This window comes from Aphelocoma coerulescens, chromosome 1 (assembly GCF_041296385.1).
Source record: "Aphelocoma coerulescens isolate FSJ_1873_10779 chromosome 1, UR_Acoe_1.0, whole genome shotgun sequence".
Lineage (NCBI taxonomy): Eukaryota > Metazoa > Chordata > Aves > Passeriformes > Corvidae > Aphelocoma > Aphelocoma coerulescens.
Window position 1 is genome coordinate 87,212,509 of NC_091013.1, and position 24,070 is coordinate 87,236,578.

Genomic DNA, 24,070 nt, shown 5'->3' on the forward strand with positions numbered 1-24,070 from the left:
CATGGGATAATTTAGTTGGGAAGGGAGCTCTGGACATCATATGGTTTGACCTCCTACTCAGAAAGAGTCCCTGAGGAGCAGGTAGCTTTGTCAAATCCAGTGTTATTTGTGTTCCAATTCCAGTGTTTGATCACCCTTGTGCTAAAAAAAATCATATATCTAATTGGAGATTTTTGTGATGCAACTTGTGTCCATCACCTTTTTAAATATCATTGTGCATCTCCTAGAAAAGCCTGTCTCCATCTTCTCTATAATCTTCTAATAGGTAGCTGGAGATAGCAATAAGATCTGTAAGAACAGAATTACTTCCTCTTGCTGAATTGAGAAAATATTGGACTTTTCTGCCCTAAAGGTGTTCTTCCTTACATCTTTAGTGAAATTCGAAAGTGTCTTCGAACAAAAAAAAAGCTTTCTGCTTTCTGAGGAACCTTTTATTTCTGAAAAGAAATCCTATTTAGGGAAATGTCCTTGTACAAGGGGTTGACAGGCAATTCTGCTTATCGTCACCTACTTTCCACTTCTCATCCACAAATTGAAGGTTGAGAACTGTAGTTGCCATTCTGAGCTCATGATAGGAGCAGGAACTTCCTTTACCACCCACACGTGAGAAGCACTGCAGAGCTGACTGGGTAAAATCTTTGCCATGCTCCATGACTCTAAGAGGACAAACTCTAATTAACAGGATTTCATTTCAGAGAGAAGTGAAAACTGATGGCCTGCCCCTTTTAACCTCTCCCTTCTCTAGTACCTAAAGGTAAGTAAGGCTTGCTTTGGATTAGGTGCCTTCTTCACTCCAGCTCTCCCTCGCACCAGTCAGAAGTTCTTTGGTTGCACTACTGCAAACCCCTAACACGTGTTTGCAGCTGAACATACGCCTAAGCAATATGCCTGAGCTGAGTTCAGCTTTAGTTAGGTGAACGAGGTCTCATTTCCTCAGTACAGGAAAGACATTGGTCTGTTGGGGTGGGTCCAGAGCAGGGCCACAAAAGTGATCAGAGGGATGGAGCACCTCTTCTATGAGGAAGGGCTGAGAGGTCTGAGACTGTTCAGTATGGAGAATAGGAGGCGCTGAGAAGGCATTTTAGCACCTTGCAGTACCTAAATGGGGCTTAAAAGAAAGATGGGAACAGACTGTTTGGTAGGGCCTGTAGTATAGGACATGGGGCAATGGTTTTAAAATAAAAGAGGGTAGATTCAGACTAGATATAAGAAAATTTGTTTATGATAAATGTGGTGAGACACTGCCACAGGTTACTCAGAGAAGCTGTGGATGATCCATCCCTGGAAGTATCCAAGGCCAGGTTGCATGGGGCTCTGAGCAACCTCATCTAGTTGGAGATGTCTCCACCCATGGTAGGAGGATTGGAAGAGATGGCCTTTAAAGGCTTCTTCCAAACCAAACTACTCTATGATTCTGTGATCCAACCACCCCCTTCCTCCCAGAGGGGCACTATAGAAAACACCTGGGAACAGGAAGCTTGCTTGGCCTTTCTGCTTCTCTGGAGCTACTGCTTGAGTGGGGCTGTCACCGTACGTGCAAAGTCACCAAAGTGACCTCTTTGGCCTTCAGCTAAGGAGCAGCACAGGTCAATTTGCACAGCATTAGTCTGCTTTGGAAACCTTTGTTCTTCCTGCTCATATTGAACAGCTTATCAGACTCTGAAAAGGTGACTTAATTCGTATCACCAGACAAAGACATCAGTGTAGGAATACAAATATGTCTGTACTCCCCTCATTGGTTTTATGTATATTGCCAAGTATGACTAATGATATTAAAAAATGGCATATGGATTCTGAGCAGGTGAAAGAAATATTAAAGATATATCACCTTTATTTCTGAGCCATTTTAGTTGTGCTGGAATTAAATCAGGAATAACTCCATGCCAGCCAGGGAAATCAGAACTAGGTTAATGTGCTAGATGAGGCCAGCAGATACAATCTTACTATTGTTCATGTTACTCAGAGAAACTCTCCTTTTTTTCCAGGTTGCTCACTAGGAAGCTTTTACTGTTAGAGTAAAAAGAGATTTTGCTGCTTCTTACGCATTCTTCATTCTTAGTCTTCATCTGAAGAAGTGTAGCAATAGTGCCCTACTTAGATAGATAAGAAGAAGATAAGAAAATGAATAGAAAGAGTCAGAGTTCAAGCAAGCTTTATTGTTTCCCTGGTCTATCCTCCAGGAACAGAATTCTTTTCTGATACATTTTCCACTACTTTATCCAATCCACTTTTTAAATAAATCAAGCAATTGATCTGCAACATTACCCTGGAAACTGAATCGTCTCAAAGAAACTCACTATAAAACTGAAATTTTCTCTTGTTGCTTCCCTGCTATCACCAATTTCCCTGCTTCACAGGAGTGCAGCAGCATGGGTTTAATCAGAGATGGACTGGTGGGAATTGCTTTGAGAGGAGCAGGTCCCCTACAAAGCCTTTAGGAATGACAAATGTTGAGGAGATAAGCGTAGATACAGATCTGAGGTTAACAAGTCAGCATAATTTACCAGTTATTTCTGCCTGGGTATGTTCCATTGCCACTGTATTTATACAAAGCATCGAGGTAGTGCTGCAATGTGCAAAGAAAGCAACAATAATTCAGCCAGTTTTCATTAGCCTTTTCTCTCTCAGTGAGAGGTAACACTCCCACAGGCAGTGCATTAACATTATCGTTTCTGTAACAGTGGTGTCTCCTGGCCCCAGTAGAGATCATGGCCACATCTGCTTGGAGCTATGAAAACATGTGCTAAAGGTCTCTGTATCACAGTGTTTGTGCACTTATATAAGAAAACTAAAGCTGTGAGGAAAGCTAGTATTGTTGTCATCATTTTATAGAGAGGAGGTAGAGGAAATAAAGCACAGACAATGCTACCAGTGTCCTAAAGCCCCCTAAACTCCATCTTGGAAACAAAATACAATCAGACTGATGGCTACACATTGGTAGGTAGTGATGAAGAGCAAGACCCAAAGGAAGATAGGTGAGTCATGATTTGTTTAAAAAATAAGGTCAGTGACATGGAATTAAATGCACAAATTTTTACCTGTGTAAGAAAGGTTTTAAAAATCAGTAAGTGCAGTATAAACTTACAGAAATCATATTTAAAACAAAAATGTCACACTGCCTTACTTATAGCATTTTGAGCTTTCACATGTGTAATAAACTAGAGTTTGAAATGAGAGGTAAAAATATCAACAGTATTTCTGTAAAGGATCAGTATCTCTGAGATGTGCAGCAGAATTACAGATAGATAACCCAGCTTACAGAACCCCAGTTTTTTTCCAGTTATGACTATTTGCTCATCTCCTAGCTTGCCTTCTTCTAATGAGGTAGCAATCAATAGAAATTACAACGCCTAGGAGCACTGCAGCACATAGGAGATTAATATTGGAAAATAGTTGTAACCTTCCTATCAGGTACTTCTGGCATTGATGGCTACTGATAATACTCATGGACCTGAGCAATAGTTCTGCAAGATTCACATCAGTACCTGAGAAAGCACAAAGGTGCTCAACAGTAAAAATAAGTCAGCAGTGAGGCTGTTACTGCTATCTCAGGGTATTGTGGGTTATAAAAATCTTAACTCAGTCCTTCTCCCATGGTTGTAAATGGCTTCTGGGATAGCAAGAAGTTATCTTTGTTGCCTTATCATCCCGGAATGTGTCTGGGTTCTAGGTGTCATCACCATCATCATCATCATCCTTATCACCAAATGGTTTGGGTTGGAAAGGACTTTAAAGGGTCCATCTCATTCTTAGAGAGACAGTGACAGTTTGTGAGCGCTTCCTGCCCCAGGCCAGCAGAAGTGGAGCCCAGGTATGACCAGGTAACTCCTCCTTCTCCACTCACTCTGTCTCTCCAGTGCTTTGGACAATGGAAATGAAATTGATTCTTCATGATGGGAAGGTAGCTTTTTTGGAGGGGGTCTGTCCCTCTTCCTTACCATTTTTTCCTTGTCCCACGTCCCATCATTCCAATGCTGCAGCCTGCAGCACACTGTGCATACTGGGTATGCTTCTCCAGCATGTTTGTTTCCAAACCTGGATAGACATGTAGCCTCATGGGCAGTCTCCAACTTGCTGTGGGAACTGAGTGCAGAAAAGACCTTGGCCACCCAGTCATGGACCCTCAAGGGCACCCTGGGAGGAGATGCTGGGAGGCTGCAGAAACCTCTGAATTTCTCGCCCTGCTCACCAGCCAACAGGAACAGCAATATCCATTGCTCTTCCAAGGCTGGAAGCCATTGGACTTGGATACACAATGTACTCTTGCCTTCCCTTAATGCAATGCAGCAAGTGAAAATGAGCAGGAGAGCCAAAGTGTACAATAATCATGAGCACCAACTAGTTAAGTAGAATAAGAGACCTGAATCCTCTGTCAGTCTCAATGTGCATGGCTCTCATGAACTTTTCCATAAGGACTTTGGCAAATAAAGAAAGAAGTCACAGCAGCTCTTGAATGGCAGGGCAATGTTACACCCTTCCACCTTTCTTTTCTATTTTTCCCCTTTGTGTATTTTCCTTGGGAAAAAAAAAATATTTTTGAGAGAAAGCTACAGGAAATTTCCAGCTGACTCAGCTCTTGAGAATTTTCCCCAAGATCTCATTTGGTTTTGTTCTGCTCTGCATCCCAAAGTATACTGACTGTGTATTTTCTCAGTGTCTGTATCTCTGAAAGCTCATTGCTCACTGTGAATGTTAACCTGTTCAATAATTCATCCTCACTTGCAGAAACTATTTGGCTGTTCAGATCAGGTTTTTACTTTCTAAAATGACTCCAAACATTTGCTGAGGTGGCCCCTTCTGCTCATAATGATCAGAAGAGTTATCATTGATTGGATCAGCTTGCATATGCTTTTGCTCATATTTGTTGATATTTCAAGGACAGAATATTTCAAGGACATAATTCTCTTTTTGGATGATGCTGAGATGAAAACAAAATTGTTACATCTGGTGAGAGTTAATTATATTTCAAATCTGTTGCAGCTGAGTTGGCTTGGCCAATAAATACTAAATAGAACGTGCTCAGTATTTGAAGACTGAGACTATTCTTTTGTGCAAGTTAGTTTTGTAAGTTAATGGCTCCATGGAAATATAACAAATAAGCTTTTGACAGCCAGAAACCCTCTGCTCTGTGCTGGATAAAATAGTACTGAGACCAAATGCAACTTAGGTTTATATTCATTCAAGGGCATTGCGCTGGGGCACGTGGTCTGGCACACAGAACAAGGGAAGGTAAGAAATCACTGTCTCTCCTTACTCAACGTAATCTTACACAACTGTGAATTTGAAGCGCAGGATTCCTTCAGAATAAGGCCTGAAATAATTTTGGATTTGCTTTTGTTTATATCACATATCAGTGGGGAACCTGAGACATGGAAAGAAGCCAGAATGGAATCAAGGCTTTCCGAGTTTCAATTTATCATCTGCCTAAGGAGATTGAAGGTTTAGCTCCTCTAAGCCTTCAGCAGCACAGGAAGGAGGCACGCAGGTCAGGCAGAGGGATTTTTCAACAGCAAGAGAACTCCATGCTGGGAAGAACATTAGTTCATTGATGATCAGAGGCAAGAGACAAGAAGTGGTTCCCAAAACTCCCAAGAAGAGATACATCATTCTCTGGGTGCTGGGTGAAACAAACAAACAAAAACAACAGCCAGAATGCTCCTGCATACAGGAAGCATTGTGTTAATCCATTTCAAAATTAGCTCTATAAACCTAAGAAATCCTTGCTTTCTGACCATACTGCTCAGCAGTAGACTAATAAAATCCTACCCTGACATGTTCTTGGTTACAGTCATGGGTTAGGGTCACTTATAATGAATCTTTTCCATCCTCAGGCTTCTAGTTAGTTTTGTGATGAACCAGTGATGACAGATAATTGCACAGCCAGGGTTGGGCAGGCCAGACCAGTGCTCACCTCCTCCTTGACCATACACACCTCTGTTGATTTAATATTAAATACGGTTTGGTCACTGGATGGTCTATCTGCAGATCAACTGTGCTTCCAGAGGGGTCAGTGACAAGATGCCTATGAATTTTAAATAGCCAGGACCTGTGAGAATTAAGAAATAGCAATTGCAATGGCTGAGAAAATTTGTATGTGAATGTCTTTATAAAGTGAAGATAATTCTGAAGCACTGGTACTCATCAAGATCCATAAAGTGCTTCTGTAGTCCTGTTTATTTTCCTAAGTGCCTGTGTTATGCTTTTTGAGTCATCCCTACCAAGGTGTTACCTGATGCATTTCCTGCAGGACACAATTAGATCTTTGCTGCAAAGATTGGTTGAAACAGCAGCTCAGCTGCAAAGGCAACTAGTCCTTGATATGCCAGAAGCTGTTGAGGTCACTGGGAAATGAAGTTACTGAATGTGGTCTTGATCTTGTGAAAGAAGAACCCCACTGGTCCTAGGAAAACAAAAGACCAGGGATGTCTGTGGGCTTGCATAAATGTAAGGGTCTAAAGTTACAGGAGCACTTGTATCAGTGTAAAAGCTGTATGAAAATGTCTTTTAGGATCAGGATATAGATGCATACTGTGACCCATTCTTTAATTTTAAATAATTTTTCTCCCTATAGAGGTACTAAGTATTGGGTTTTTAGAGACTTTAAAGCAGGCAGCCTTGGCAAATATAATGTCATTCAATGAGATTTGTGAAGTTAGAAGGAATATTGAAATTTCATGAAAAACATCAGTAAATTTCTTCATATCAGCTCTTTTATGATTGCTGTTGATTTACATAATGTCTTTTCCTCATTCTGACTAGATGCTTCCTCTTCTCCCATAATCCTGTGGCCTATAAATATAAAAATTTGTAGATGGCAGAGTTTTCACTTCTCTCCTAAATCTTGCACAGGCAGGAAAACACAGGCCTAATGGGTATTTCTAAACTTCTGAAGGAAATGGAGGGAAAAGAATGCTTATGAGAAATCAGGTCAGCTTCCTTTATCCTTTTATCTCAGACAGAAGGATGTCTTTTCTGGCCAAACTGCAAGATCAGGTACAGCAGATGGGACTCAATTCCCAACTCAGCCCCAAAGAAGATCTTTTGTTAGTCATCTATAGATGGACTGATTTTCATGGGGTTCAAGCACAGATAGGCATCTTAGGGGTAGTTTGTAAGTCTCCATATTTTGGAGTGCAACAGAAGATTAAGTGATTTTGGTGAGATCCACAAAGTTCTGGGCAGAAGTTTTGTTTCTGCAAAAAAATTGGCTTGGGTGTGTCCAGATCCCGGGGAAGGAAATGAGTCATAAAAGTTGGATACTCAGATTCACTGGGGTATCTAAATCTAGAGATAGATTGCCACTTGTAGTTGTAGGAAGACCATATAAAGTCTACCTCATCTTCTTCTCATGGCGTGAACCATTCTAGAGAGTCCTTTCATGTCAAAAATGACACGAAAGAAGGGGTTGAGAGAGGCAACTGCTTAAGCTGACACTGCTGCTGAAAGAAGGACAGTCCCAGGAGTTTGGTGATCCTCTCTGTTGGGTAGATGTTTTGAGGAGACACAGATCACAGCTATTTTTTAGGAATAACCTGTTTTGTTGTTAACAGAATCAAACTGTAATGAGTGATAGCAGATTGTTAATTCACCCCATGTACTCGCCCACGTAGTTATTATCCCCTCACTCATAGCTGAGTGGTTGCAGCAGCGTCTGGAAGTCCCAAGCCCTGCTGCATACTCAGAAGCTTGGGGTGAAACTGGCTCATCTGCATACAGCAGCTGTCACACTCCTCGATAAAATCTGAACCATGCAACCTCTCATTGCTGTCAGAGGTTCCAGCAGACTCCTGTTCACTCAGTTTATTGGTTCCTCTGGACTACACAGCACTGCCAGTGTCTAGAGCAAATAAATCCCTGGAAGAGTTTCAGGCACTACCTTCTCAGTGTATACCTTCCCCCTCTTGTTTTCTGGTGACAGTATCACCTGACCAGTGTTTTGTGACTTTTCATTACAACTGGATGTTTTTAAGAACAAGCAAGAGAGAAATATCAACAGAATCACCTTGAATTGCCCAGCCAGGATCAGTCCATGATGAATGGCTGGAAGGGTCTTTTTCTTCTGCCCACTGAGTTTGGACATAACATGTCAAACTGGAGCATTTGGATTCTTTGAAGTGATATTGCCTTTAAACTAATGAGTTATTTAATTAGAAAAAAAAAAAAAAAAAATCCTGAGTTTTTAGCCTGCAACTAGAATTTCAACCATTTTTAGTCTTAAGTTTCACTGGTGAACTTAAATGAACTTGAAATATGCCCGAAGCTCTGGCACTAATATGTCACTGATGGGGAGCAGTAACTGACAAAAGACATAACCTGAATGCAGTGAGGACCATATTTCCTCAGCTGAAAATATGATTGACACTTTTTATTAGCAGTTGAAGAATTCCACATCTTAAAAATGTGTGATAGGTAAACAACAGTTTTTTCTGCATTCCAAAGCTGAAAAAGCAGCTTGCCAGGCAATTTTTGGTGGAAAACAACAAAAGCTTACTATTACACTTGCAGACCAAGTGAGAAACAGTAAAAGTGTACTGGTGTAAGAGAAACACATGCAGACTAAACTTCACTTGATCCCTGATGAAAAATGGCACCTTATATTTCATCAGTTATTTATTTTTATGATTTTTATGCCTGTCATCTTCAATTTCTTCTTTTTCAAAACATCTTGCTGACATTTTTGCAGAGTTTTTTCAAGCTTCTGAAATCCCATCAGCATCTCTCACACTCTCATAGTCTACAGGGCTTGGCTGATGGTATCACTATAATGCTGTCTTTTACATTCTCCTACCAGTCTTTCTGTCTGGAAAATGATAAGGTCAAAATTTATGGTATTGCCCCTTGATGACTTCAGATGAAAAATTTGAAATAAGACTTTTAGGGTGTCTTCTCGATTATTTTTTTTTATTCTTTATGACTGTAATACAAGAGTAAGAAAAAACAGCCAAGAAAACATGCCTGGATTTGGTGTAGGAAGGCAAATTTGCTTGTGTTAGTGCTGTTATGCAAATGTGAACCATTTTGCAGTGTAGTCTTTAAGTTATGGGCTTTTAAGTCAGAGAGGGGGAATCCCAAGGGCAATCTTTGCTGAGTAGAGAGAAAGATCTCTCATATGTAAGAAGAACGCCTTACTGCTAAATTCAGAGGCAATGATGGGTGAGGGGGTGTACACTGAGTTCCCTTCCCCAACAAAAGGCATCTGTATTAAAGACTCTTGAGATGAGTTGTTGGGCCAGAGTCCTTCATGGAGTCACCATTGCTTTGTGGTGGCTACCTGAGGTTGTGCCATGGGACAGGGCAGAGACTGGGGCTGTGGCGCTTGCTTTGACCATGGACAAAAAATTAATCCCTTGATTTAGCTATCTGTGATTAATGCTTAGTGCTAGTTGTTACAGTGCAGATACTGCAGCACGCATATCAAACAACAAGGCCCGTGGAAAAGAAATATCTATGGACGGATTCTTGGTAGATGTTTCAGAGATGTTTATTTCTCCAGCTGCATGGCCGGGATCTGCTGAGGAACTGCTCAATCATGGGACCCGAGGGTCCTTCCCGTGCAGGGGAACACAAAACAACCAATGGGGAACGAGGCTGACCAGGGGCAGGGAAACCCCGTGTCTCCCCCAGGGCCCCTCTCCCAGGACCACATGGCAGGGGGGGAGGGCCCCAACAGCTACTGGTCATTGTCAATGACTGAAGTGGTAGGGATGAGTATTTCAAATACAGGTTAGCATCTATTGCACAGCTTCTTTATCCATTTTGGAAGAAATTTTAGCTTTGGCCTACTTATGCAAATAGTGAATGTTATATACCAGGATTAGTAAGAGGCCAGAGGCTCAGCTGGAAGAGGCAGAAGCAAACCAGTGAGATTTGGCTGCTGTAAGTATCTTCAAGTGGGTCACACTGTGGTATCTGTAGCAAGATATTAGGCATATGGCCTATTGAATTAGGCCTGTGGGAAGGTCTGTTGGATTCCTGAGCAGAAAAGAATGGGCAAGTGAAGATTCATAGCTCTGAAACAATTTTTGTGCTGTTTACTAGACAGCAGGGCAGTCAGATATGGTGTCCTCTGAAGGTTTCGAAGGCACTGATTGCATTCACAGCATACTGTAGAGGAAGAGTGCCAGTCCTCTCAGCCCATCAAGCTTCTGGTTGCCTTTGTCTAGGGGTTATTCTTCAAACAGACCCATTTCTAGGCAGCCTCATTCTCTACTGCTACCCCTTCCTCTTTTGACTCTGCTGGTTTCTAACAAATTAACCTGCAGTCCTATTTTACAGGTTTTGTTTTACTGTTTATCTCCCCTTAATCTGACTGCTCTTTGCTGTCTCACAATTCCTTCTGCATGTCTCATATGGGCCATCGCCATGGATGGCTGCTTTCTATGAGTCCCTCTCTTTTGTCACCTTAAGACTGTTTTCCTGCAACTTGAAACTTATCCAAACACTTTTATGTGAGCTGTCTTCATTTGGAGTTCTGCAGGATTTATTGTTTTCTGGTATAAATATAGATTCTTTGAAAATATACAATTAGTAGAAAAAACCTTCAATAGGGGTTGGTTTGATTTTGGGGTGCTTGGTATTTCTCAGATAAACCTGGTTCCAGCTCACTTGTCAAATAAACATTATATGATTGTAGTGGTCAAAGTCTGTAGTCCCTGCTATATAACACATTTTTCATTTATCTCCTTCTGTCACTGTTGGATGGGAATTGGTCTGTTTAAGTGTATGATATGGTCTCTTACTAATGGCTCACAAATCTCTCTCTGTCAAGTGAGTGCCCATACCACGCAATAAAATTCATCTCCACTGTGGAAGCCTCTCAAGGGTCTGAGAGGAGCTGGTCACAGTGTCTGGGATAAACTTTTTTTTTCCTTAGACATTGGTTTATCTCAGAGTATCTTAGCTGGACAAAAACAAAAGATGTTTTTAAAGTTGTTTTTATACTAAAAAAAAGTAACCACCAGCTAGAATGGGTTTGCTGTTGTCTGTCAGTCTGAAATGATCTGTTCTGAGTCCTGAATGTCAAAATACATGATCTTTTTGAACTGACATTTTGGGGCCATTATTTCTTCATGGAAAGTTCAAGTACATTCAACTATCCATCTCTTTTTGGCATGCAGCCAAACCCTTGAAATTTCAAACTGAGCAGAAAACCTTTATTTTTCTTGTTGTTATTGTTGCTGTTGTTATTATCATCATAACCCAATTTAATTCTTACACATGTCCCAGGACCAGCAGCGTCAGTAGTCAGTAATGATACAATTCTGTAAGTTATGGAAAAGGTGTATATTTACATTGCAGCCTTGATGCTGTTTGCAAGTCAGCTTTTCATAGCCCTACCAACCCTTCAACTTTTTGTATTACTTTTCCCCTTCTGCTCTCATGCTGTCCAACGAGGACAACTTTAATGTAGCAAGACCCACTGTGCCGCATATGGAAACAGCCTGAAGTGCCAAGGAGCGCATGTTGGTGAAGAAGGCAGGTCTTTTGACAGAGCTAGAAAGGGTAGATGTGCTTAGCACACTGTCTCGGCCAAATTCCGGCCTGACTGTAATTTAAGGTGTTAATGTAGCGCCTGTAAAGCTTTACTCATATGAAAAGGAGGCTGAATTATTTTCAAAGAACTTTCAGCCTTCCAGCTCAAGAATGCTAGGATAGGCCAAAATCAGGCAAGCTGTGCTGGCTCTTTTTCTGTTCTTTTTTCCTCTGGTTTCCATAACACTGTTTGGGGTTTGGATATATAACATTGTCCTGGGTTGAAGTGTATTCTATTACCATCCTCATGAGCTGTGGAAATCAGGTGGGGCAGTGTTTCCTTGCCTCCTCCCCCCAGACTATTTTTCTGTTAATGGCCCATCATTGTCCTGCTGCATGACTCAGAGATAACTCCCTCCAGACTATCTTCTGTTAATGAGCCTAATCAACACTTGGCCTCATGACTCATTACTCCATCGTGAGATGCTCCACCCAGAGGGAGGAACCAAGCATCCCATCGTGGATATAATCTGGGACTCTGAACACCAGAGACACTCCACTGGATTTCCAGAGGACAGGAGCTACACAGCCACCACTGGACTTTCTGAGGAAGAGCAGACCCTTTTTACTACAGGATCACTGCTTCAGAGGACTGCAGCCACCATTCTACCAGACTGCTACCACCACCCTGCCTAACAGGGACTCAGGTTGTATCTTGACTCTGTCAGTGTTTTCTTTTACTTTTTTTTCCTTTTCTTTAATTTCCATTAAATTGTTATTCTGACTTGGTGCCTCCCATTGGTTTGTTTTCAAACTAGTACAAACATACAAGGGACTTGATACTGTGCAGCTACTCATCATTCACCCTTCCTTCCTGGTGGCAAATGGTGCCATCACTATTGTCGGGTCACTGCCTGTCCAAGCATTAACCCAGCACCACCATGTTCACCACTAAACCATGTCCCTCAGTGCCACATCTACTCCTTTTTTTAAATGCTTCCAGGGATGATGATTGTACCACATTCCTGGGCCTGTGTCAATGTGTTATGACCCTTTCAATGAAGAATTTTTTCCTAATATCTAATCTAAACCTCCCCTGGTGCAACTTGAGGCCATTTCCTCTTGGCCTGGGAGAAGAGACCATCGCTCACCTTACTAAAACCTCTTGATATCAGTAAGGACTGTTGGCTTCACAACCCCTTCCTCCTTCTTTGTGTATGGCCAAGCCCTTCCTCTGTCACCTGCTTCTTCACATTCTCTTCTTACTTATTTTCTACCCCTCCTCAAAATAAGGTATTTCTTATGGCCTTTGCAGTTAAACATCACTCTTCCATCTTTTTTTTTCTGTTCTCTGCCTTCACTTCTTGCACCATCAGCTAAAAAACAGCAATACAGGTGCTGTAGTTTAAATTATTTCTTGCCTACATGGTCCTTGAACAACATTGTGCAGATAGTGTGTTCGTGTGAGGTAGCATTATTACTTCCCTGCACTGTGGGCACATATCATATGGAGAAGAATTCCCTAGTCATATAACAAATGGGTAGAAAGTGTCACTGAAGTCCAGCATAAATTTTTGGCTATTTTTCTATGGAAAATTTGGGAAGACTTAGTTCTAGCTGCTCTAAAGAGAATTAATTCCTAATAACCTGGACCTCCAGCACTTCAATGACACTGCTCCAGCCAAGGTGGCAAACCCTCCATGAAATGGAGTGTATTTATGCTCTCCTTTCCCCCCTAAAGCTTTCCAGCCAGGCTGGGCAATTCAGGGGGACTCTAGCTTCATCTCACTGGATCTCAAGACAGCTATATAGAAAATCCACTGTATACATTCCTTGCCCTAGGCTGGGCTGTGATGGGTGCATACTGTCCAAGCACCTGTGAAGGGCTGCCCTGTAAAAGTTTAACATCTTAAGTGATAGCATCAGATTCCCAATATTGCAGAGTTTCTGGGCTCTGCACAGGGATTTGAAGGTGGGAATGAAGTGCTTGCAGTCCAGGGAGAGACATACAGCACTGCTGCCTCAGCGCTTGCTGCATCAGCTCCTCTGATGCTGAGACACTCAGACTGCTCAGGTCAGTGATTTGTGTCCCTGGATGCTCTGTCTGTGCCTGTGTGTGTCTGTGTGTGTGTGGACAAACAAGTCTGCAGCTATTCTGCAGAGCCAGTGGAGCTGGCTTAAGGTGATGGGTTGGGACATGCATGTGGAGGGGCCCTTCAGAAAGCATTTGTGGGCAGTGAGATGATGCCTTGGCTGTGTGGGTCTCTCTCAGGCACTCACTGGTGCCTCAATTCTTGCTTAAAGGAAGCCAGTTGCTATATTTATGGCAGGAATTTGTGGTCACTGGGGATCTGTCTCCTTGAGCAAAGGCTCAAGTAACAACTGGCTTCTTCTACAGGACTATGAATTACTGCTTTCCCAGTCCCTAGTGTTTTATTTCAGGTTCTTTAATGCATTGAAATTGGTATTTGCCCTGTGTAACTTTATGCTCAGAGACCTGTTAGCCTCCATCTGTAACTCTGCTGGTTAATGAGTGAAGCAGGCACTAAACAATGTGAGACCTTCCCACTCCCACACCTCTCCATTAGCTCTGTCTGGGGCCCATGGCCTCCCTTACATACCTGATACAGCTGACAAAATGACCACCCTTTTTCCACCCCAAATCCAGCCAGCTGAGTAAGGCATGATCCACTTGTGTCACAACCACAGACTGTACCTGTTCCCCAAATCCAGTTACCCCATGGGCTATGCTCAGGCAAACATCTAAGCTCATTTAGTTGGAAATGGGCCTTCTGCCAATTCCCTTGGAGCTGTGGATCAGCAGGGCTTTTCCCTGTTTAGCAGACACAGTCTCAGAATAGTGTTTTCCTTCTCATTTGGTATTTCTAAAATAGGACGATGTGATATCTGTTGAGAAAAGAGGCTCTGGATATGCTGCCTGTGAGATTTGATTGTAAGCTGATGAGCATACTTACCTACAGCAGATGCTAGTGCTATTAAAGGATTACATACAGATGAGGAGTTAATAGCTTAGGAAATATTTGCCTAATATTTTACTGGAGATGTATTGCCATTAATGAGCATCTGACTCCCAGCAAGTCACATCCCGGCAAGCAGAGTACAGCCAATAAATACACCATTAGGGGAGGAAAAATGGTGCTTTGGTGACTCCTCCATACTACAATGCCTGTCCAAAACCTGTATTTCAGATGACAGGAGTGTAAGACAAGCATTTGGCCTCAGACCCTTCAGATTTGTTCTGTGAGTCATCAGACTGACAGTGTTCAAAACACTGTTAAAAAATAGAGAAAGAAATGTGTGTTTGACATAGATTTGACACTCGTAGTACTTAAATATGGTGATGACTCTGACAATTTTGCCCTGTGCTTAGATTTGAAAGTAATGAACAGCCCCTGATCAGCTTTAACTGAAGATGGCATAGTGGCAACACCCTTTCTTGGGAAAAAGAAAGAAGCAAGAGGACCTTAAAGAAAATGTTTCCTTGGAGTCCAGCAAGAAGTTTTGCTAAGAACAGTCTTCTGGAACAGGTGAGTCAGGCAGAGGTCAGAGTTTGGTGGTGCCACTGATGAGTTTCTGCTTCAGACTGGGACTTCATGTGAGCTGTTAGGGATGGATTTTACTCCAGATTCCCAGCATTTTATACTTCTCTTACATATTTAAAGCCTATCCCTGAGTTTTGCAGCTTAAAGACATCTTCAAATTGCCATCTATAGCTGATGCCCTATTGCATTTCTGTATTCTGCTGCAAGGCAAAGTCTTTGGTAATGTCTGTGAGTCCCTGTTGGAAGGGAAGCCAGAAGATGCTGCAGTGAAAGCTCTTTGTCCATACCTTCCAGAGCAAGCCCTCAGGCTAGTTACTTGCCCTGAGACATTAGTTAATCAGTTGGTGTAGTGTATTGGCCTTCTACTGATGCTGTAACAACCCTACCACTGTTATAATATGTTAGACCTAATTAATTTTCCCTGGTTGCCACCACCTGGTTGTGCTTAGATCAACCACTAATGAGTAGTTGACAGTAGTTAATGAGCTTCTGCAGCGAGCAATTAAATTTCTTCACTGACTAAAATTACTTATTTCTTCTGGGTACCATGCTCCCCCTCCCTGGGATATTTGGCACCATTAACTCTCCATTGGGTCAGGCAGGATCCATCTCCAACAGTAAGAGACTGCAGCAGTGGGTACTGTCCAGAACTGCCCTCCTCCACTGAGCAGGGGAGCTGTGTTTTGTCCACAGCTTTCCACACTGGTCTGCAGACCAGTTCAGCTGTGTCTCTTTTACTGGTGACATGCCCAACATGTCAGCCAACACAAGCAGTCCATGCTCTGCAGCCATGGTGTCACCTTCCTTGCAGTGATGGGCTTTGTAATGGTGCTTTTGTTGAGTCCTGCTCTTGTAGGGCTATTACGGTAGGTCTTCCTGAGTTGTCCAAGATCACAGAATCATGGAATGGTTTGGAATGGAAGGGACTTTAAGATCATCTAGTTCCAATCCCCCTGCAATGGGCAGGGACATCTTCCACTAGACTGGGTTGTTCAGAGGTCCATCCAACCTGGCTTTGAACACTTCCAGGGATGGAATTTTTGATAATAAGGATTTCTGTATGGATTGTTCATGGGGAAGAGGATCTGCTCTGTGCCCAGATATTTAGGACCTATATCACCATTTTCCTGCTTTCCCACAGGTGCTTTAGGTGTCATTGCCTTGCTTTGTGCTAGGTGTTGAGTGGTCTGATTATAGTGAAATGAACAACTTATGCCCGATAGACACCTAAATTCTTCTGAAAATCATGGTGAAATGACTTCCTTAAGAGGGATTTTGCACTTGGAGGTTTCTGTACAACAGAAGTACTGCTCACCTACCTTGTAGCTCTGGTCCCAAATAATTTTCTGAACTGGGAGATAGTGTCTTTCAAACCACAGGTTGTGAATAGATGATTGAGTCCAGATACTTGGCTGTCTGTGTGAAGGGACCATTAAAAGGCAGTGGGGCAAACGAGAAAATGTGAGCATTAGAGACATACTCTATGCCTGTCCAAGGCAAAAGGCTGGAAAAGCTTGCCACCACTGCCCAAACTGATCATCACAGCATGTCTCGTTTCCTGCAATTTTAAGTACTTTCTGTCTCCAATGCACTTTATAAGGATTGTTTTCTAAATTTCTCTTGCTTCTGCAGAATATAGTCTGAGGAATTGGCTCAGGTTTACCTAGAGAGAGGATGAAGAAGAAAGTACTTTAATAAGGGACCCTGCCCAATGTCAATTGTTTGGACTCTCTCCCTCTTTAGAATCTATTGGAGAAATCTAAAGCATCACAACGAATGTTTAGATGATTAACCATCCTTGTGATCGTGCGTGTAAAGTCCCGTGGACAGAGCTTCTTTCCCTATAGTCTCAGTTGTGGCTCCCAGAGCCATATGGAAGCTCTGTGGTCCTCTGCAGACTGCATATAGCACTGTCTGTGTGTCAAAAGCAGTGTCCCCATCATGTTACTTTCTCTGTTGGGGACTGACAATGTTCACATGGCCTCCCTGGAGCCCGTAAACCATCTGCAAAGATATTCCTGGAATGGCTAAACCCCAAGGTTCTTGAGCTGTTGGGATCCCATAGCACAATCGAGTTTATGCTCCACTGAGCTGCTCACAAGCAGCTATAATGTAATTATTACAGTCCTTTTCCCTATGGCTGTGATGTCATAAATATGGAATGATTATTTAATTATAAAAATTATTCTGGTAATTATTCACCAAGATGCTGATGATACTGAATTCACAGCAGAACTGTGGTAAGGAGAAAGTGGCTGTACTTCAGAATGAATCTTCTTGGTGCCAACTTCCATACAACGTGAAGTCAAAAAGAAATAAAAAAGGGCAAGAAGGAAAAATGTGTCCTATTCTCAGTCACTTTTGAAACCATCCTCCTAATTCCAGACTTGTGTCTGTCTTGTGTGATAGATGTGATAATGTCTCAAAATAAAAGCATAGTATTTTTCTTTTACTATTCTGCTCCAAGGAAAAAAGACAAATTATGCCTTGTGAAGAAGCCATTTGCTATAAAGTGTAAAAATGCTTTAATATTAATATTTTATAATAAAATTCATGACATATTTATAAACACTCTATCAAGCATTTACAACTGAACCACAGCTGAGAGCTTGGACTGGAATAAATAAGCAAGGACACAGCTAGTATGAAATATACAGCTTAATTTTTATAATTGTGTGTGCTTTATTCTTTACACAAATGGAATGGATGCGCAGAGTATTTACACATAACAGGAGTGTAAGCTGGACAGGGTGTTTTGTAAACTCCAGTTCAGATTCTGAGTACCCCACACTACAGCTGGACTGAGGAACATCCTGCTAAAGAGACGCGCGTTGGACATTGTGCCGGAGGGAGCAGCTTGGTGCGTACAGGCTGCTGCACTCAGAAATTCAAACTGGCCAATTCAAATTTAGGAGCACAAATCCAGAAATTAAAAGGTTGCTATCCCACTAAGAGCCAACAGTGTTCCCCCCCTTTTTTTTTTCTTTTTTTCCCCCCTTTTTTATGCTTTTTTTCCCCTCGAAGATCTTGCCTTGGATGCTGGCTCCCAACCCCAGAAATGCTGTTTTACATCAGGGCAAGCTGCCTGTGCTGCAGGGCCAGAAGGTGTAAGCTGCTAATGGGGTGTGAAAGATGATGGATTGCCTCTCGTGCTTTTCACCTTAAAGACAGAGTCTCAAAAGGGCCAATGAGGCATCAAGGTGGTAGTTCCTATAGCTCTTGGTGAGATGTCAGTGCAGCTGAAGCCTTCTGCAAGTCCATTTGGCCCTTGGGGTGTCTTTTTGTTAGGAGTTTCACAGCACTGGCCTCAAAAGGATCTTGGTCCATGACTTGGGTTTTACAGTGAAATAAACAGTAAATAATGATGGAAAGCACTGAGATGCTGTTTAATCAGGTGGCCTTGGTGTTTTACAGAGATGTAAAATAATCAGTATGATAAAGAGGATGGATGTTTTACTTCAGGTGGTATAAATGGGATGGACTCCATTGAAATCAGAGGAGTGACCGTGATTTCCAGCAGCTGAGGATCTAGGCTAGCTATATGCTAGATAGATTTTAGATGTTACCTGTTTTTAGCTTTGATGCTGATTTGTGTCCTAGAATGGAAACTTTCTTTTTTTAGCATAATGACCTCATTCTTATTTCTGAACCAACTGACAAAATGTCTGATTTTTAATGGGAAAGAAAAAAGTTTATTCCACCAAGGAATGGGCTTGCGCACTTGAATGCAGTTGCACAGTGAACCACATGCATAACATGACAGGCAAAATGTTCAAGAGGGAAAATATTGAGATTAAAAGCTATGAAGGATAAAAGACCACTTTCTGTGAACACGGCAGATATTATGGCTTTAAATCTGCATCTGAAAAAGAAGGTTGGTACTTCTTTCATCAACACGGTTTTTCCTACAAATATCCTCATGTGTTTTCACTCACTGAATCCTCTGGTCAGGGATACAATTTGAAAAACAAAAATTAAAATATAAGAAAACCAAAACAAAAGTACAGTTTGACTGAGTGCTGATGAGCAAGTAACAGTGAAGGTGTAATGCCAACAATTTCTCCATAGAAAACGAATGTAAATAGGTAGGTGCATGTTGTATACCTAGGACACTGTCGCTGGCTCATAGCGGTTATTAGCTCGGGTTCCACACTGCTCTCCAGGATGAGGATTTGTAATTTCAGTGCAACGGAGAGATTTCTTATCCTTGACTTTCACCGAGTGGTTCCTAGGACCCTATCCACACCGGAGCATCAAACCATGCTAGCTACAAACACAATTACATCACAGAATATTGATCTAGAAACAGCCTTTACTACCAAAGAAATTACAAAGCGCTAGCATGGACAGGGTACCTCTGCAGGAAGGGGGATTAAGCAGGAAATAGGCTCTTTCACTGGTTGATGGTCAGACCGTAAGACCAGCGACGAAGTGCCGTTCCACTGAGCCCTGTTAGCAAGCTCTCAATGAGTCAGTGCATGGAAGATTTTTTAATTTTTGTTTGTGGCAAGGAAAAATAATTAAGTTGTAATATTGCACATCTGCACAAAGCTAGCAAGATGTCATTGTGATCATCCATGGGTGGACAAAAAGCTGTGGTAATTTTGTTTCTGCTTAGACCCTACGGTGCTACACACTGTGCCAGAACATGAGATATAGCACCAGGGGTGTGATCTGGCACTTTTCCTAAAGGGTCCAGCATTTGCATTTGTCTCATGGTTAGACACTCCCAAGTCTTTTACATGGACAGAAAAGGAATCTGATTATGCTAAGCTGTGTTAGCACCAATATGGAGTCAGGCGCCAATTGCTGTGGGTTGTGAGTTTGGACTTTTTCTTTTCCACCAGATGTAATTTTGCATGAGTCTTATGTTTTTCTTCCTCCTCCCACTACCACCCAGTATGATCTGAACAGCTGCAATGCAAAAATGGACTGCAGCTCTGAGGATGCTGCAACATGGAACGCAAAACATCAACACACAAAACAAATGGGAGTACAAGTCCTAAGGGAAATAAGACCTCTCACTGATTCTCTTGATGATTTGTTTTTAAATATATGTTTTATTTAAAAAAAAAAAAAAAAAAAAGAAGAAGTGCAATGTCAAGTCTAAAATGGAAGCACAAACAACAGACAGGGAAAAATAAATAATGTTACTACAGTAACCAAGGACTGATGGAAAAATTGATTGTACTCAGCCATAGTGTTACTGTTCACCGTAAAGCACAGCACATGACAAAGCAAAACAGTTACTAGTAGGATAGTACCATAAAAGGCTGCATGCTGAACTAAGAAACAAAGAAGCAGATGTGATTGATTGCTTAAAAACAGAGCTGAAAATTAGAATGAAGTTCCTGCTTTAGGATACTTGGTTTTTCAGGTCTGGTGGGCTATTTCCCAACCTGGGGCAATAGTATTTTGCTAGCATGGAAAAATCCATGGCTTCCAAAGATCTGGGGTCACTCTGTGGACTTCTGCAGAATTATCCAAAATCAAAGCATTCATTAATTTATATTAAAAAAAAAAAAAATGTTTCTAGCCCTTCTGGTTACAAAGATCTTCTGGAGACTTAACTGAAACCCTTGTTTATAAATCTGCGCTGACCAGGCAAGAAAAATAGTTAAAGAAGTGTGAACTTCTCAAAGTTACCATAGTTGGGCAGTAAGCATGAGAGGCCCCCTCAGGGCCTCTAAAATGCCCATATTTTTAACCCTGTCACTGCTGGTGGCTTTTGCAAACATCCAGCTCATCGCGCTGTCCGCGGAAGTTGGCTGGGTAGACCTGTCAGCTGGACAGGGTGTAGAAATGTAAGCTTCAAATAGACAAGTACCAGAGGAGTCTATTTAGCATTTGCCCTTAAGACATCCATAAGCGTCAGGGTTGCTGTAGCCACCAGCTATAAGTATTGCACTCCTGCAGTGCAGCAGAGGCAGGAGTGTGGGTTTTACAGAGAACATGGTCCAGCAGCAGCAAAGGCAATTCAGTCTTACTGTCATAGCATCTGTTGCACTTGTCCCCTTGTAAGTCAGTGAAGAATGGCATCAGTATACAGAAGAAGGGCAATGTGAAATGAGAAAAAAAATACCTCCTTCTCCCCTTCCATACACCCCAAATTGCAATTCCACAGACTTTCCCCAAATCCCTCACAAATGTCTATTGCCTCAGTTTTTGCTTTTAAGACCCTTGTTGACTGTGAAATGAATGAAGATACAAGTTAGTTGGTGACCTGCCTGAAAAGAGAGGAAAGATCAAATGCTTTCATTATTTCCCTGAAGGAAACAGGAAGAATCATAAAAGATTTGATGTTTAAGGGTGCCTCCTTCCTAAGAGAGAAATTATGAATTGCATTTAAGCACTGACATTTTGCTTCTGAATAGTTGTCTCTCTCACAAGATGCATTTTCCTTTTTTGTTCAGAAAATTCCTACAGGGCAGTGAGTTCAAGAGATCTTTCCACAGGAGTTCATCATGATTAAACACAGGCAAGGGAGAGGATTAAATTGAAAGAAAAACCAGATGACAACTACAATTTAAGGAATTATCTTGCTTGCCATTAATAATAGAGAATCTGTTATGGAAGAGGTATAATGCAACTTGATGGTCCTCTACATTTGACAGTCGCACAAGGGTGTAAATATTTAATCTTTCAATTAATTAATCTTTACAAAATATCTTCACAAAAACATTTTACCTATAGAAATTAGTTTCTATACATCAATATATTTTTATTTTTATAAATTATTCCATCTTTAAGTGCCTTCTATCAATATAAATGATAAAATAGACAATCAAAAATTTTAAAGCTTTTCCCAGTTGTATCCCTCCTTGTTAACATAGATGCTGTGAATCCTAATACGTGTGTGTGTCCACATGGGAATGTGTTTGTGTGCACGTGTGTGTGATGTGAAATGCTTCCATCCTCTCCCACCCCTAAACACCATCAAAATGAACCATATTGTTGGTAGTTCCTGATGCAATAGTGCTTCCAAAGGGGAAAAAAGAAATGCTTGACTTGGTTTCAGAAATCAAAAGATGTGCATAGTTACCAAAGTCGAGGTGTACCAACTACAAATGTGCAATGACAAGCTTAGAACAGTACCCACCTCCCAGCCAAGTCACACAGTGTCCTAACAGTGACCTCAGTAGGAAGTGGACCAAATACTCTGAGCTTGATTTTGCAAGGTGCGTGTGGCCCTGATCAAGCAAAAATGCTTAAGCCTGTGCTTAGCTTTGAGCATGTGAATAGTCCTACTGGAATTGGTGGGACTGAATGGCATAGGGAAGGGTCACAAGTGACTCCAAGTCAACAGGCTACTCGTGTAGAAATTGGGGTCAAGTGCTGAGCGCCTTGCAGGATCAAGCCCTATATGAGGTTCAAGAGCTGGGAACTTCTCTAAAGCAATCAACACACTGAGCTCAGCCATTGAAATTGATCAAAAATGTCCGCGTGGGCACAGGAGGTGGCTTAGCTCCCCTTGACAGAGGGTCTCCATGTCAAAAGTTTATACCTACAACTCGTGCTCTGAGCACACAACAGATTTGCTTTATATGGTAGAAGTCTTTTTGTTCCTACCCTTTGACCCATCAGTGTCCTTCATGGCTTCAAACACTTTGTGTTGTACATTCATCAAAATTCACATTGACTGCAAAGAACATAAATGCAACAAAAACAGGAAAGCCTCCAAATAGTATATTATAGTTTTCTTCTAAATATTCTCCCGTTGTAATCAGAGGTGCAGTGGCTAATTTATAATTTTTCCTTTGAAGGAATCCAGATGAAAGGCCCAGATTGTTCTTCAATTACAAGTTTGCATTGATTATATATATCTTCTAAGCTATCTCCTTGGACAATAGCTGCAGTAGAGAAAACATATCAATATTTCTTTTAATTGACAGATACAGCATCCAGTGTCAGCAGATTTTCAGCATACTCATAGATACTGATGGGATGAGAAGGAATACTGGTATACTGAGATGTTGATTGTGGAAGTGTCATACCCCTGAGGATGATAACTAAGTTCAAATCAATGGCACCTGCCTATGACAGAGATCCATCCCACTGCTTGTACTGAGAAGACTGAGACAGGTTAGTTGAGAGAACTAGCAGTTTTGTCCTGGGGAGGGCAGCACAAGGGATTCCCACTGTTGGAGGTCAAGCTTTAAATTTAATTTGACTTAGAACCTACTTCAGCAGTGGGCAGCAGCAGATTTACAACCTTTCTGATCTAATTATAATTGAGTTCACTCTTGGCTGCCAAGGTTAACAAGATCAGGCCCAAGCTGACAGAAGGTAAAGCAACTGTAACACAAAGCACAATGGTTTGCCCCTTAATTTGCCTTGGCATAGATACTCCTTCAGAACATCAAACTTTTTAGGAGTCAAGTGCCTCAACTGCTCTTGAATTTCAAGGAAACAATATTCTCAAGCCAGAAGTCCTTACTCTGGGCACACTATACTGATAGGTACTCTAGGTCAAAGACAGAGCTGATCCAGTTGTTTTGCAATAAAAGACTATATCTTGAAAAAAAAAAAGGTATTAATAAAAACATACCTGTGAAATATTCTCCAAATTCTTGTTCTAATTTAATTGCTCGATCATAGGTTTTCTTTGCTTGCTCCTCTGTGAGACGTTTATTCATTTCCCTAGAAACACAGAGGAAGTCATCAAAAAGTTTAGATTTTTGCTAGAATGGCTTTCAAAAGACATGTTCAACTGAATCACAGATGGATTGAGATTGGTACAAGAATAAAGTGGTAAAATTCTTCCAACAGTTCATGGACAGCTTCAATATTTTCAATTTAATTTCATTCTGACGTAGTACAAAACTACTTCTTCAGACTATTTCCCATTTCACTTTTCTCCACCAAATTTTTATCTTGGGTTCACTACTCTACATTCTCAAACAAAATACAAGGCCCGAGTCTGGTAGCTACTAACTGAGATAGACATGAGACATCAGGAACCCATAAGTAGGTCTGGAATCCAGGGTGTTCCATAGTCTGAGCACTCAGCACTCCTGCCTGAAGCTCCTCTGTAT

General features: G+C 41.5%; 1 protein-coding gene and 1 long non-coding RNA gene across 12 annotated transcripts in view; one reads left to right on the forward strand and one right to left on the reverse strand.

The window, feature by feature from the left end:
* Positions 1-24,070, forward strand: part of LOC138110973 (uncharacterized) — a 138,275-nt gene that overhangs the window by 41,688 nt on the left and 72,517 nt on the right. The gene's annotated exons all lie outside the window — the stretch shown is intronic.
* Positions 20,105-24,070, reverse strand: part of DLG2 (discs large MAGUK scaffold protein 2) — a 1,009,135-nt gene continuing 1,005,169 nt past the window's right edge. For all 11 annotated transcript variants that reach the window (XM_069015930.1, XM_069015936.1, XM_069015961.1 and 8 more), the window contains 2 exons: positions 23,584-23,675; positions 20,105-22,885 (listed from right to left, as the gene is read on the reverse strand). In XM_069015930.1, the coding sequence (XP_068872031.1) occupies positions 22,779-22,885; positions 23,584-23,675 (199 nt within the window). In that variant the 3' untranslated portion in view covers positions 20,105-22,778. The remainder of the gene's footprint in view (positions 22,886-23,583; positions 23,676-24,070) is intronic.